Source organism: Haliotis asinina, chromosome 3 (genome assembly GCF_037392515.1).
Source record: "Haliotis asinina isolate JCU_RB_2024 chromosome 3, JCU_Hal_asi_v2, whole genome shotgun sequence".
Classification (NCBI taxonomy): Eukaryota; Metazoa; Mollusca; class Gastropoda; order Lepetellida; family Haliotidae; genus Haliotis; species Haliotis asinina.
Genome location: NC_090282.1, coordinates 12,127,237 through 12,140,563, shown reverse-complemented (window position 1 = coordinate 12,140,563; position 13,327 = coordinate 12,127,237). Strand labels below are relative to the sequence as shown.

General features: G+C 38.3%; 1 protein-coding gene across 3 annotated transcripts in view; it reads left to right on the top strand.

Annotated features, from left to right (window-relative positions):
* Positions 1 to 13,327, top strand: part of LOC137277480 (dual specificity protein kinase CLK2-like) — a 67,706-nt gene that overhangs the window by 14,367 nt on the left and 40,012 nt on the right. For 2 of the 3 annotated variants that reach the window (XM_067809218.1, XM_067809216.1), the window contains exon 3: positions 9,489 to 9,708. In XM_067809218.1, the coding sequence (XP_067665319.1) occupies positions 9,489 to 9,708 (220 nt within the window). Of the gene's footprint in view, positions 1 to 9,488; positions 9,709 to 11,648; positions 12,083 to 13,327 lie in introns of those variants that run through there. The other variant, XM_067809217.1, reaches the window with a different exon arrangement.

The following is a 13,327-nucleotide window of genomic DNA, read 5'->3' as shown; positions in this document are numbered from 1 at the left end:
ATTATAATGTTGGTTTGAGACCACTTGCTGATTTATGACTTCATTGACCATCCTTTGTGAGATCAATGGGAGAAAGTCTTCAGTTAATGGAGAGGAAAGAGGCAGATGGTTTGTAATTGTATTTGTATCATGGTTGGATCAGTGCAGTCTGCATACAAACAGTTGTCAGCCCATTAGCAGTTGTGTGAAGGCTAATTGATCCCATGGACAGGAAGGCATAGTCTTCATATTCCATGTTCTTCTGAACATGTAAAGTGATGGAAATCATCACTGTCCATTTCAGTGATGTTTTGAGCTTTAATGTTATATGGATGAACAGGTTTTGATACAAGATGAACATATTTCTTTGAAGACTTTGTTGACATTATGGGATGTATGCTTAATGTGGCAAATTAAATTAGTGTATGGTTAGCAGAATCCCTCATGTTCAGTTTTATTTCATGTTAACGTTAGAAAACATGGAATCTATCATATCAAGAATACCTTTAACTTGCCAACCACTGAGTTCTTATCCAGATGTTTTGCTAAGTACAACCTGGTGACTTAATGCTAAGTTTATTTCAAGATGCAAAGGCCCACCATGATGTTACTGGAATCTTGCTGAAAGTGGTGTGAAACCACACTCGGTTAGTCCTTGCACATCCCCGCAGTTGCTGATCCATGCCGTGTGTGAACTTGTGCATGTACATTTTATCAAAGATGTGAATGGACAGACCTCAGTCATTTTGACCTTTCCCCCCCCCCCCCCCCCCCACATTCAGCATGACAGCTAAAGCGACATAACCTGATAATTACCGTAACCCAACTCAGTCACTTACTGGATTATCTCTAAACTCAAGCTAAAGATTGTTCAATACAGAATACCCTATGATGTAATAGAAATTATGTGAGAACTGTCTAGTAGTATAGGGAATCGATTGATGTGTCAATGGTCTCTGTATGTGTGACTACCTCTTGTCTCATGGTATTGAGCAACGCAGAATAGATGCTGAAATAGATGTATTTTTGCATCTTGAGGTAATTCTTTCCCAGAAGCATAATGCTACACTTATGAATGTAATTTTTACATGTTAAATTACAGTATGCCCCGCCCAGTGGAATAGCCTAATGGCTAAAGCATCAGCTTGTCACAATGAAGACCTGGGTACAGTTTTCCTCACATGTGTACACACAGGATTATCATGTGTACAAGGTGAAGCACACTTCTGTGATGTTGCAGGAATATTGCTATAAGCAACATGATACTAAAACTTGCTCAGTACAGTACACAATACTTCTTTGTTACTTTTTAGGACTTCTGTATAAATGTGTGCTTAAACTTTGTAGCTGTCAGGGTTTCGAAAATATACAACATTGTTTCTCTCCTCCTTACTGGCATTATGTGTATCATCCCCAAATGTTTAATGGCTCAGTGCCTACTACGGCAAATTCCCAAGTGTTTTGAGACATCCCTTCTCCTGAAAAGCTGCAGGAAGGGCTGGTGCTGGTCAAGGAGTGTTACATCAGTAGACAGGGAAATGCAGACAGAGGGATACTCTGGCCAGATGGCTCATATCACATAGCATATTGTTACAGTATAGAGATTGATAGGTTTGAGAGAGGATGTGGCAGTTGGAACCATGCTTCTTGGTGAAGCAGTGTCCAGAAAGCTGGGTATGCTGGAAGAGATCCTTCCTTGAGCTGGTTTTGAGAACACTTAATTTCAAGAAAGGTGTGGATAAAAAAGAAATGCAAAAACATGTCCAGCAAGTACTCAGCTGATCTGTAGCTGAATTCTGATGTCTTTCGATTAAAATGTACCAACAAATTTGCCCTAGAAGCCTTATAAAAGACCTTAGACCATTGCCAAGTGAGTTACACATGTAGAGAGTTACAACGTTTGAAGTAAGACCTGGGCCTGAGATTGAATAGATTTCTGATGGACAGTCTGAATTTACAGCTAACCAGTCCCATGGTTTGGTAAATAAAATTTGATGTTCCATACCTCTGAGTGCATTCACAATATTTTTGTGTCTGGTTAAATCCATTTCGGGCTGGTAACATTTTAAGGTTTTGATGTCTTGGAGGGTTTTTGCTTATTTCATACACTGGGTTACATTTTCATGCCTGAGACTTTTTTTGCACAATTCCTAAATACTTTTTATTTTTTAGTTCAGTGAGACTTTGATAATGCATTGAATACATTTCAATTATTCTGCACAACTGTTTCAGTTGTGAGCGCCTGTTGATGCTTTACTGTTGGAATCTAGAAGCTTTGTGTTGTTGAGATGATGACTTAAGCACTCTTGTGGCATCAGGAACAGATGGAAGAGATCAAGTTACCATGGCAATATAGGATTCTGTGGTGCTGATATTGCCTGCTGTTGTCACCTGCCCAAACATGACATAACAAAAGATATTCAAAATGTTCCCACTATGATCAACAGCTAATCCCTTTTTGAACAAGTTACATCTTCCAGTAGCCGCATGGGATGTGGGAGAGCCTAGTAGTTTAAGTGTTTGCTTGTCTTGCTTAAGACCAGGGTTCTATTCCCCACATGGCCCATATGGCTACAATGTAAGTTGTTCACTGGTCATGGAAGGGTGGGGGTTCATAGGTTGATGTACCCTCTAAGGGCGAGGGAGAACATTAACAAACATTGAGGGAATATCAATTAATGGGCTCCGAGGGACCATTGAACAACATATTTATGTTTCCAAACACATTAACCCCTTGGGTGCCACAGTGACATATATGTTCTTCCTCATCAACCCTCACTTTGAAGTCCAATATAAGTCTAAATATATCACACAAATATTCATAATAGTTTTGAATTCTAAGTGAATTTCCTGTTTCTTGATACCATCCACTACTATCACAGACAAAGCTCAACTTCTTAAAACAACCTTTCAAAATATGCTTCATCGTAAATGTGACCCTTTCTTTCAGATGAAGGCCCGTTGAACAAGAGTAAACAGAATCGCCCTATCCTTCCGATTACACTTTCACTATTACAATCTATATTTTGCATATCTATCAGATATTTTTTCAGAAAACTAATTTCAGTATCTGCATTTAGCCTATACGCATGTGTTAGAACTAATAGAAAATCACACATAGCCATTACTGCAACATGCTCTTTAGTTCCTGTGATGTACAATATTTAATATACTGGGACTATCATACTTTCATACGAACAGATTAATAAACAGTGATTTAATTCAGCCTTAAAGTAAAACTGATAATGTTAATGAAAATGTTTATATGTATATATATTTAATGAAATGTACATGCACACACATTTCCAGGAATGTTAATTTTTAATTGTTTCAAGCCCAGGTACAAATCTTTTTGTAGCCATTGCTAGATCTTGCTCACAAAAAAAACCAAACAGAGTTCTGCCCCCTTCTCAATTTGTATTCACAACACATCGGTAGTTTCCATACATCATTTACTACTACTAAGTACTGAATTAGTTGCCCTTGGCTGTGAAGTACATTGGAAAAAATGGAAGAGAATTCATCCAATGAGACAGCAACATTTCTGTGTGAAGTAAGATGATGTGTGAACCTCATTTCTGGTGTCCCCAGCCATGATTTTGCTGGTAAAAGCAACATGAAACACTACTCACTCATAATAAACACAATATACCCAATGCAACCCATGCAAGTCTAGCAAGTGGCAAGTATGGATTACCACGGTTTTGGAACTTGTGGGTTTACTTTGCAAGCTGTACATCTTTTGTGTTCAAATATTGTCTGTTTAATGTTGTATGTTGTGATTACCACAGGGATATATCTGAACCTTTTCAGAGGCCAACATCCGTTGTTCATTGTCCACTAATGCCAGTAACCATTTCCAAATTAGATTCTGAAATTTCCCAATTCGTAATACTCTACTTCTGTGACAGCTATGTAGAGGTTGACTGATAACACTATCAGCATTTGCCTACTTTTGCATTGTTAACATTTCACAAAATAAGATCATAAGTTTTAAAATCAAAATTTTAACAACATAATGATTTTATTCCTTGTGTACCTGCTAAGGACATACGGTTCTGATTCCTATATTTATCCCTGGGTTATCATCTGGATTATCAGGTTTTATACTAGGCATATTTCAGCCAGATATTAATATCCATTCTGTCAGCTGATTGAGAAACAAGTAGGTTACTCAAGCTTCTGTATTGTATGAGAATGTTATGAGGAACTCATCATGTAAGCCTTCCGGCAACAATTAACCACCATTTTTGTGCATATCATTTTTCTCAACTCTGAGATTAAAGTGCATCAATAACCTTGGATAGATTGAATTGATTTCATTGAGATCTATCAGTACTCAGTTCAATAGGTTGCTAGCAGATGATTCTCTAACAACTGTTCATGACTATACACAATCTTTGTAGGTAACGGTGTTCCAGGACCTAGCTTCTGGTATAGCTTTGAATTCACTACATTCTGTAATGGATTGGGAGTGTATAGAAACATATTAACCCTTAGCTTGTATCCCAGGGCCTGAAAGGCACGGGTGCCTGTTTCCGCTAGTATCATTGAAACAAATTAGAACTTTCAGCTGAAACTTTATGTATGCCTCATGTTATGTGAATACCAGTCTCAAAAAAAGTTTTCATCAACACTTACTTATCAGTTAACGTTTCATGGTCATTATTTTTTTTTACCCACGTTAAATGCATACATGGGCCTGACAGACCCAGACACATTGCTAGAAGTCTTGTTTTCTGCATCCAAACAGTCAAGGTAACTAGCTGACTCAAGGTTTTTTATATCAAAACAAAGGTTAATGGTTGGAAGTTATGGCAGTAGAAAGTCAACTTCTTCATTGCCACTAACCAAAACATCTACCCAGAATATCTTACGAGGTTCACTGCAACGGATGGTCAGTGTGGATAATGTAATCCCTGAGCATGCCATGTTTGTGACTGACAACATGGTTAAAAAGATTCATTCTTTTATGAACATAGAATGTAAATGAGTGGGTGAGTGAGTATGGTTTTACGTCGGTTATATTCCAGCAATATTGCGGCAGAGGACACCAGACTTATGATTCACACATTGTTCCCTTAGGGAATCAGACCCAGGTGAAGAGAGAATGCTTTAACCAGTGGGCTATCCCACCACACCACAAACATTGAGAGGAAGAGAGCTGTGAGGGGCAAATAGGGGCAGACAAGAATGTGTTTGGAAAGAAATGAATAAAGATGAAATTTCGGCCCTGATAGTTCTGACGACAATTGGTTACCTGAAACAGTTGATGGTGGATTCACAGTATGGAATTACCCTTGTCAGCGCACTGCCTGAAAGGTGGTTCTTGAACCTCAAATCCATGCTCAGATTCAATGACAAGGCACCAATAAGTGCTTGTCGTGTAAGTTTGTTTGTATCTGAGACACCTGTGAGGAGTCTGAGTCTTTTCTGGGTGCTATTATCAGACACATTGGTGTTAACCAACATTATGTGGATTCCGCACCTTTATCCAGTAACTGGCAAACCAAAGCACGATGAGAAGCTTTCTGAATCCTTTCTATCCTATCATTATGTAGAGGTTTACAGGTCATAGAGGTTTGCCTACCTGGGGCCAAGTGTGGGATCACCTTTAAGATATCTAGAATGATCCTGGAGTAGCAAGAGTTCCTTAAAACAGGTTGGAATGCAGGCAACAGAATGTGCACAATCTATCAGGCATCAATGATGCTTCTTACAGGATGACACTTTCTTAGATCGTGTTCATACATCTGAGACCTTTGGGCATGATTAGCCCGAGGGTATTTCTCTGTATATATTGACAAAACATGTTCTGTCCCATATTCCATATTCAGGATATGTCTCTCTAGGTCCAACAGATGTGCTTAAAGTCGGAGGCCCAGCGCTTGAGCAGATGTGCTTCCTCTTCTGACTCTCAATCTGAAATTTCCCTGCATTTGACTGCTGTATCCTTCAGACTGCCATGTCGTGCAGATTTAGGATGGCGGGATCTGGATATGGCTCTTTCTTGGGTAGATGGGTTTCACATGTAACATTCCTGGGCTGAGTTAAATGGGATTTAAATGGAATCATTTGCCTGTATCCAGGGTTAGAGCATGTCTCTGGACACTTCCATCACAACCGTGGATTACCCGATAGTCTCCACCATCTCGGGCATTGTCCTAGAACTCTACCATGACACTTTCATATCATGTACCTCAGAAGGAGGGTTTGGCATGTGTACCTTGGCAAGACAGACAGATACAGGGTTCTTAGGGCCTATGGCTTCCAGGCTGGTGAAAACATCAGTTAAAGTCACCATTTCCCATGAGAGCTTACCTGCCACTGGTCATAGAAAGCACTATGACTTTGTGGAGAAAGTCTTCTAGATGTGACTGGCCAGTTCGTCTTCGCTTGTAAGAAGGAAAAAACTTAAACTAAAATTAAACCTTCTTAAAATTCATAGCTTGACTCCCAACTTTTGAATTTATATTTTAAAAATGGCGGGATTACTTATCCTTTAGTGTAGATGACACTTCTAAGCTCTTCCATGACTAATACTGATGAATTGCAGCAAGTGATTTCCTTGTGCGCAGGAATAGTAATATTCGGAAGCATACAAGGTAAGGGATAAGTATGTTATTGCCAAGATGAAGTCATGAAGCAGAGAATCCTAGATTCTGATTCCAGTCAGTAGTATGACAGATCAAACATGAAGTGAATACATTCCACAGCAAACATACTTTTGACCAATATGTAACCTTGACATGCATAGCTTGGAGTAATACAACAATCGTAATCTGGTAAAATTATGAATTGTACTGTACTGTAACCATCACCATACATGGAATATTGCTGAGTGTGGTGAAAAACTAAACTTGTTTGTTTAGTCACCGAACTGTAATAGCTGATAATTACTTAAAATACAGGATCCTTATGTTTTTGTGAAGAATCTTGTAAACGAACATTACTTTGTATCCTGGTAACATATTTTGTTGATCTATTCTGTACACAGTGTAAATCATATGGAACCCTGACTTTTACCGGTGCTGAGTAATCAGTTCTTTAAACTGTAATTTTACTGCTTCGTGATGTGTAACGGGAAAGCACTCCAGGAGTAGAATGGCACGGTCATTATAAAATAACTGGGAAACATGCTTATCCATTTAGGAAAAAATACACATCATCCTGTTATTTCGTTGTTGTCTTTTAAATGAATCTTTCGTCAATGTGTACTTAAGATATACTTTAAAAGTTACATGTACCAATGATCCTAATATTTTGGAAAGGAATATCTTGAACAGTGTGCTTGTCATACTGACAGGAAAAGATCATTTGGAAGATATTTTTGGCATAGCTAAAACACCTCTCTCCTAGATTGAACAATATGTGGATGTAAATAGGCCAACCATCCACTTGTACCTCCTGCATGTACACATTGAGAAGGAATGGCTAGCTGTGAATTATGTCATATGATTTTCAGATGAAACATTGAGAACAGCTTAGTGTGTTTTGGATTTAATGTCATTGTATTCTTCATCAAATTTCTGATACCTCATATGCACTTTTTACTAAATTGCAGTTGTTGACTTGTACTGTTACAATCTAGATACACATTAGAATTAGTTTTCAAGAACCTATTCTTGCAATAGACAGCATCAGGTGGCTAGGCTTTCTCACTTGGCATGGCTTGATTCAAGCATTTACTCGCCCTGGTGCAACCTGTAACTGCAAGTGCAACCTGATATTTACATTAACGCAGTACATAGATAATACTTTGCTCTTTAAGGTACTGAGACTTAGCTGGAAAACAGAATGATGACTGCATGGCTTGGAACAGGGACTGATGACTACTCAAACCATGATCATATGACTGTTCATATTTGATTTTGAAAGTTAAATTTTCACATACAATACTAACAGGGATACAGAGATCAGCATATTCAGCTATCTCTCCAGTCTGTCCTCACAATCCATCAATTTCCATGTCATATCTTCAAATCCTCAGTCCATTTTCAGTTTTAAAAATATGTTGAATTCTGGGTACTCTGTATTTGAGAATCAGGGAAATTTGTCATATTCTGATGACTCTTGTTTTGTTTGAAACTATCTTAACTGGCATGAGCTCCAGACTACATGGTTTTGGCCAACAACATTCACTATGTTTTCTGAAGGAAGATTTGAACGTATGTGACAAGAAAGGGTTACGTTGTGGCTTAGCAATAAATACTGCAAGGGATCTCATTAAGAGAGAAAATGAACCTTTTAAAGTGTGTTCATGTCTTACAAATGAGCTACAGACCCATGCCAGTTATAGTCAGGCTCTTGACATTATTTCCATAGATGTTAATTTAGTGTGCCATAAACAATTCTTGTGAATGTGATTTTTGTAAGATGCAAGTCTTACACATTTGTGAAGAATCATTTTACATATAGTCGCATAATTTCTGTTTAATTTTCCACTGGTTATGTATGGAATGGCAACAAGTTGATCGACATATGCACAGTGCCAATGACTAAAGTTATGTGCACAGAGCAGAGATAATTTCACATTTGCCTGTCAAATTTTACGAAGGTGCATCCTAAATTTACTTCATAAAAATTTTTTATGCGACACTGAAATAACATGTAAGTCTATGGGAATTACCTCAAATGTCTGAATATAACTGGCATGGGTCTCTACTTCATTACTACTTTGCACTGACATCATGGAGGTTGTTGCATCCTAGTTTTGAGAGTTCTGTTGGGGGAACATCAGTGTAGGATGGTAGAAATTTGTTGTTTCTGTCAGAATTCTTTGTTATTGTTGCCAAATTGTGGCAAATTAACATTTGTGTCACTATGATTCTCCCCTCCTGCATATATTGGAAAGAACCAGTCATACAGTTCTTACTTGAAGACAGGTCATGTTGCCACTGGTGTAATTAAAGACTTATATGACCCATCAGTGATTTTCTTTCGCGTCCTGTTTTACACACCAGTCAGTCACAGCCTTGTTAATTTGTCTTGGACAGATAATCCTGTGATTAATATTATAACTATGTACTCTTCCTAGCTATATTGGTGCAGAATATCCATATCAACTTTCTACAATGACATGCAGACAACTAAGTACTAACATTTCCAATCCAGTTGAATCATCTCTCACAAGTAATACAATGTGAAGTGAAAACTGTTAGATGTTTTGTCAGTTAATATGTAAATAACCCAAGGAGATAACAGTCCAGCTTTTAGACCCTATGAAAGTTTGGTGCTTCACTGAATGTGAAGGCAAATTCCTAATGTTATCCTGATAGGCTGGAAAGAAATTTCTTGTTTTTCTTATTCAGTACATCCACTTTGGCTGAAAAAGGCTTTTCTTGCATACCATTTTGCTTTTTCAGTGTATGTATGTATGTATGTATGTATGTATGTATGTATGTATGTATGTATGTATGTATGTATGTATGTATGTATGTATGTATGTATCTATGTATGTATCTATGTATGTATCTATGTATCTATGTAAATGTTTAATTGGTTTACAGTCGACTCAGCAGTGAGCGTCGTCATCGAGAGCGCCGTCACCGACACAGAGAACGTTCCTACTCCAGATCCAGATCCTTGAGCCCAAGTCACCACAGTCGCAGCCACCACTACGGAGAATCGGACCACAGTTCACGATACCGTTCTGACAGCAGACGTCATCGCAGACGTCACCGTCATCATCGCCGAAACAGACGGTCGTATTCCTCAGGCTCAAGTCGGGTAGGTGTCGTCCTTGAGTTCTTACGTTTGTGTAGATGAAAAGTCCATGACGTAACGTAGTTGTACACATAGTTGCGTAGGACAGTGTTAACGATAGGAAGCAGAAGGACTCCTAAACAGGGGTCAATCAGGTTAGTATCATCTTGGGGTGAGGGGAAGGTACAACATGCATCACAGACTAGGGAGGAGAAAGGAATGGTTATGGTGTTCCTAACAAGACTCAGGATAAGAGGTGAGACATAGGTTAGATCTAACCAGGCAAGAAAACACAAGATTAAGTGGTTAGGAATCCATATAAGGTAGGGAAAAGTTTTTATTACACTAATTATTCAGTATTCAGATCACATTGAAGTATTTTGAAACATACCACAGATCATCCCCCCCAAAAAAAATAAAATGAAAACTGAACAACGGAAGATTGTCTGATTTTAGTCAGCACTTTAACTTTTAGGGTATCTCTCAGCTTAAGAGTAAAATGGAAAATGTATTCATGCCTGTGAACACTTTCGTAAAATTTCTAAATTTGACACATGCATTTGATTTATTAGTTTGTTTGCATCATAAAGTTTTACAAGTGTACATCATCTGGTACAATGTGTTACAAGACCAGTGATGATGCAAAATATGGCTGTAGTTACAGAACACATGTTGGAACTAAATTAACGTTGTTAAAATTACCAGAAATCCCAAAACAGTAGATGTTAGTACAAGTCAATAGTTACACATGCAGTAGATTTCTGTAATTGTTAAACTGATATGGCGGGGAAATATGTGTAGGACATTCAGCGATTAGTGTTGGCAAGTTGGAACCCCTGCTGTCTCTATACATGGTAAGTGTAATTTGCATGACTTGTATTATCCACGTAAGTATAACAAATTACAGTTTGATTGTTTGCAGCTGCAAATAGTTACTGCAATGTATTTAGAAATGTTGGACAACAGCAGCAAAAGCCTGCGTAGCTGATGGTACTCTTAAACAGTCACAACAGGCGTGGCCTTGAAGGCTAACGCCAGTCTTTTATCAAATAGTCCTCCAGTGACACAGTAATAGCCCAGCATGCATACAAATGATGGGTGGTTCATTATTCTGTCTAGGTTTCTGTGTTTGAGAGGGGAACCAAAAAATGTGTGACGAAATTTTCACATGAGCATTTTCGGTAAACTGTAGCCCAAGCTCTTGGACTAGGCAATGGATGTAGAGAAATTTCGCCTTGACTAGTGCTCAGTCAAGTTAGGATATTGATTTGTGAATAGAGATGGGGGAAGTGGTGGGCTAGCTGTGCTATGCATACGACTAATAGTGAATGTTGATTGTGGAATTGATGGGGGGAAGACTTCAGCAGATGGACACTGTGGGCTGTTCGCCTGCCAAACAAGGCGCCAGTCCTTGGCCAGAGACTCTGTAACTGGTGATATTGATGGTTTTTATCGAACCCCGACCACAACTGTTGACTTCTGTCTTGGACCACTCAGCTGTTTCTCCTTCTGCTGTTAGAACAATTCTTGTGAATCTGTGATCCTTGGAGGATCTACCCCGGACATGGACAGATGGCTCAGCCTGTGATTTCTTGACTCAGTGTGTTGTTTAAGTTATGGTGATCATATGATGCAATTGGTCAGGAAGATGAAGATGTCAGGATGGACGTTACATGTGAACATCCATATCATTGATACATCTTCATAATCAGGCAGCAGGGGATCAATATTAAACTAAGTGATGTGATGAATTGTATATCTGGAGATAGACTTGTGCTCCATGATGAAAAAATGCCATTTTGGTACATGCATCACTAGCAACTTGATCCAGCTGTGTTTGGCTGGTCTGCAAATGTGACACTTGACCTGTACTTCCGATGTGTACATTCTTACACCCATGGTTAGCCTGCGACTGGGAAGCTTCCTCTCAGGAAGGCTGTGCTTCACATTGTCGGTCTAGGAGCAACGTGATGTAGGTCAAAACATTGAATGCAGTAGGGACACATCTGGTGGAGCTGTCCTCCAACATGACCACAGGATGACATCACATCATATCACAGATTAATGGGTCATTATGCTGACAATCAGGCTTCTTGATTGACAGGCACTGTTACCAGGAATGTAAATAGCGCCTTCAATTGTTTCTCTGTTCTGCTGGTTGTTGGAGGTGTGGGTCTGTCACATGAGTTGACAGAAAAGCTTTGTTAACAGCAGTGCTAGTGAACGATATAGCATGAGAGGGATTTGCTGGCAGGTTTTCCAGTGTCTCCACATTGAGAGGATGTACAGTAATAATGGCCAAATTAAGGTATGCAGATATTGCGGATGGTTGACAGAAAACAACTATGACATGAATGATGTGATCTGAATGGGACGGCCACAGAATTTCACAGATCAGGTTGGACTCTTGTTTTGCTTGAATATATTGTCTCTGATAAATGTAAATGTAAGTCTCAGTATGTTTATAGATCAATATTTTTCCTTCTTATATTAAATATATATAAACATTGCTGTTTCTGTATGTTGAACTATTATCCTAATTCTAGAAGACTTTGACCTTTTAGAAGTGTCAATTTACATTTATTTGGAGAAGTTTTTGATATCAGGCAGTCTTTTATTAAAGATTTAGAGAGTACAATAGAAATTAAAGATTTAGAGATACGAATATCATAGATTAGTATTTAATGATAGGAGACACCAATAGGTGTATTTAAATAATAGCAGGAAGACAAGTGTTTACATTGCTTCACACACAAAGTATCTGATGTTAAAAAAGTTTAAACATATTCTCAGATTTGCAATCAGATGTGTGGTATTATATTTTGAAGAGTATGACAGAAAATGGTCTGCCCTATAGGTACTGTGGAGTATCAAAATGCCATGAAGTGTCATCAAATCTCATTCAAGGAATATTCATGAACAAATGAGATACATGTTACTGAAGATATGTGTTCATAGGGGGTATCTAGTTAAAACTTGACTCATTAGCAACTCTAAACTTTTTTTTGAATGGTCAGCATTTTCTTTCTCAAAGTAAACATAGGCTCTTCTCCAAGACTCTTGCCACCAGTGAAGACACATCTTCTGATGATATTGACCCATTTACTCCTAAAACCTGACATAAGTGGCAGATTTTGAGAGAACAGTATGAGAATTCTGGCATATTGACAGAATCAAATTTCAGATGATTTTGGTGACTGTCTTGACCCAGAAGTGCTTGCCTCTCTTGGGATCAATGGGAAATGGGCTGAATGTTCTGATTAGAATATGGGTGGTGAGAGTCCTGGAGATGATTGCAGGCCTGATCCATGAACGTTCTAGCTGTCTATACACAGACTTAGGTAATGGTCCCCAACCAGATGTATTGCTGCTTATTAATCTTCATATGAGAGCAGTGTTTCAAGCAGTTTGATGAAAATTTGCAACTTTTCTCAAATTATTAATTTACTGAATTCAAATAATATCCATCCTACCAATCTTAAAAAATTTAGTTAATTGAAGTGTCATGAAAACAATATAGTGTTGTGATTTTCTACAGTGGTCTCTGGTTTGACATTGCCAGAAAAAAAATGTGTATTCTCATATTTTACATGAAATATGTTGGCACATTATGGTTCTTATTTTCTCTAAAGAATAACTTTTA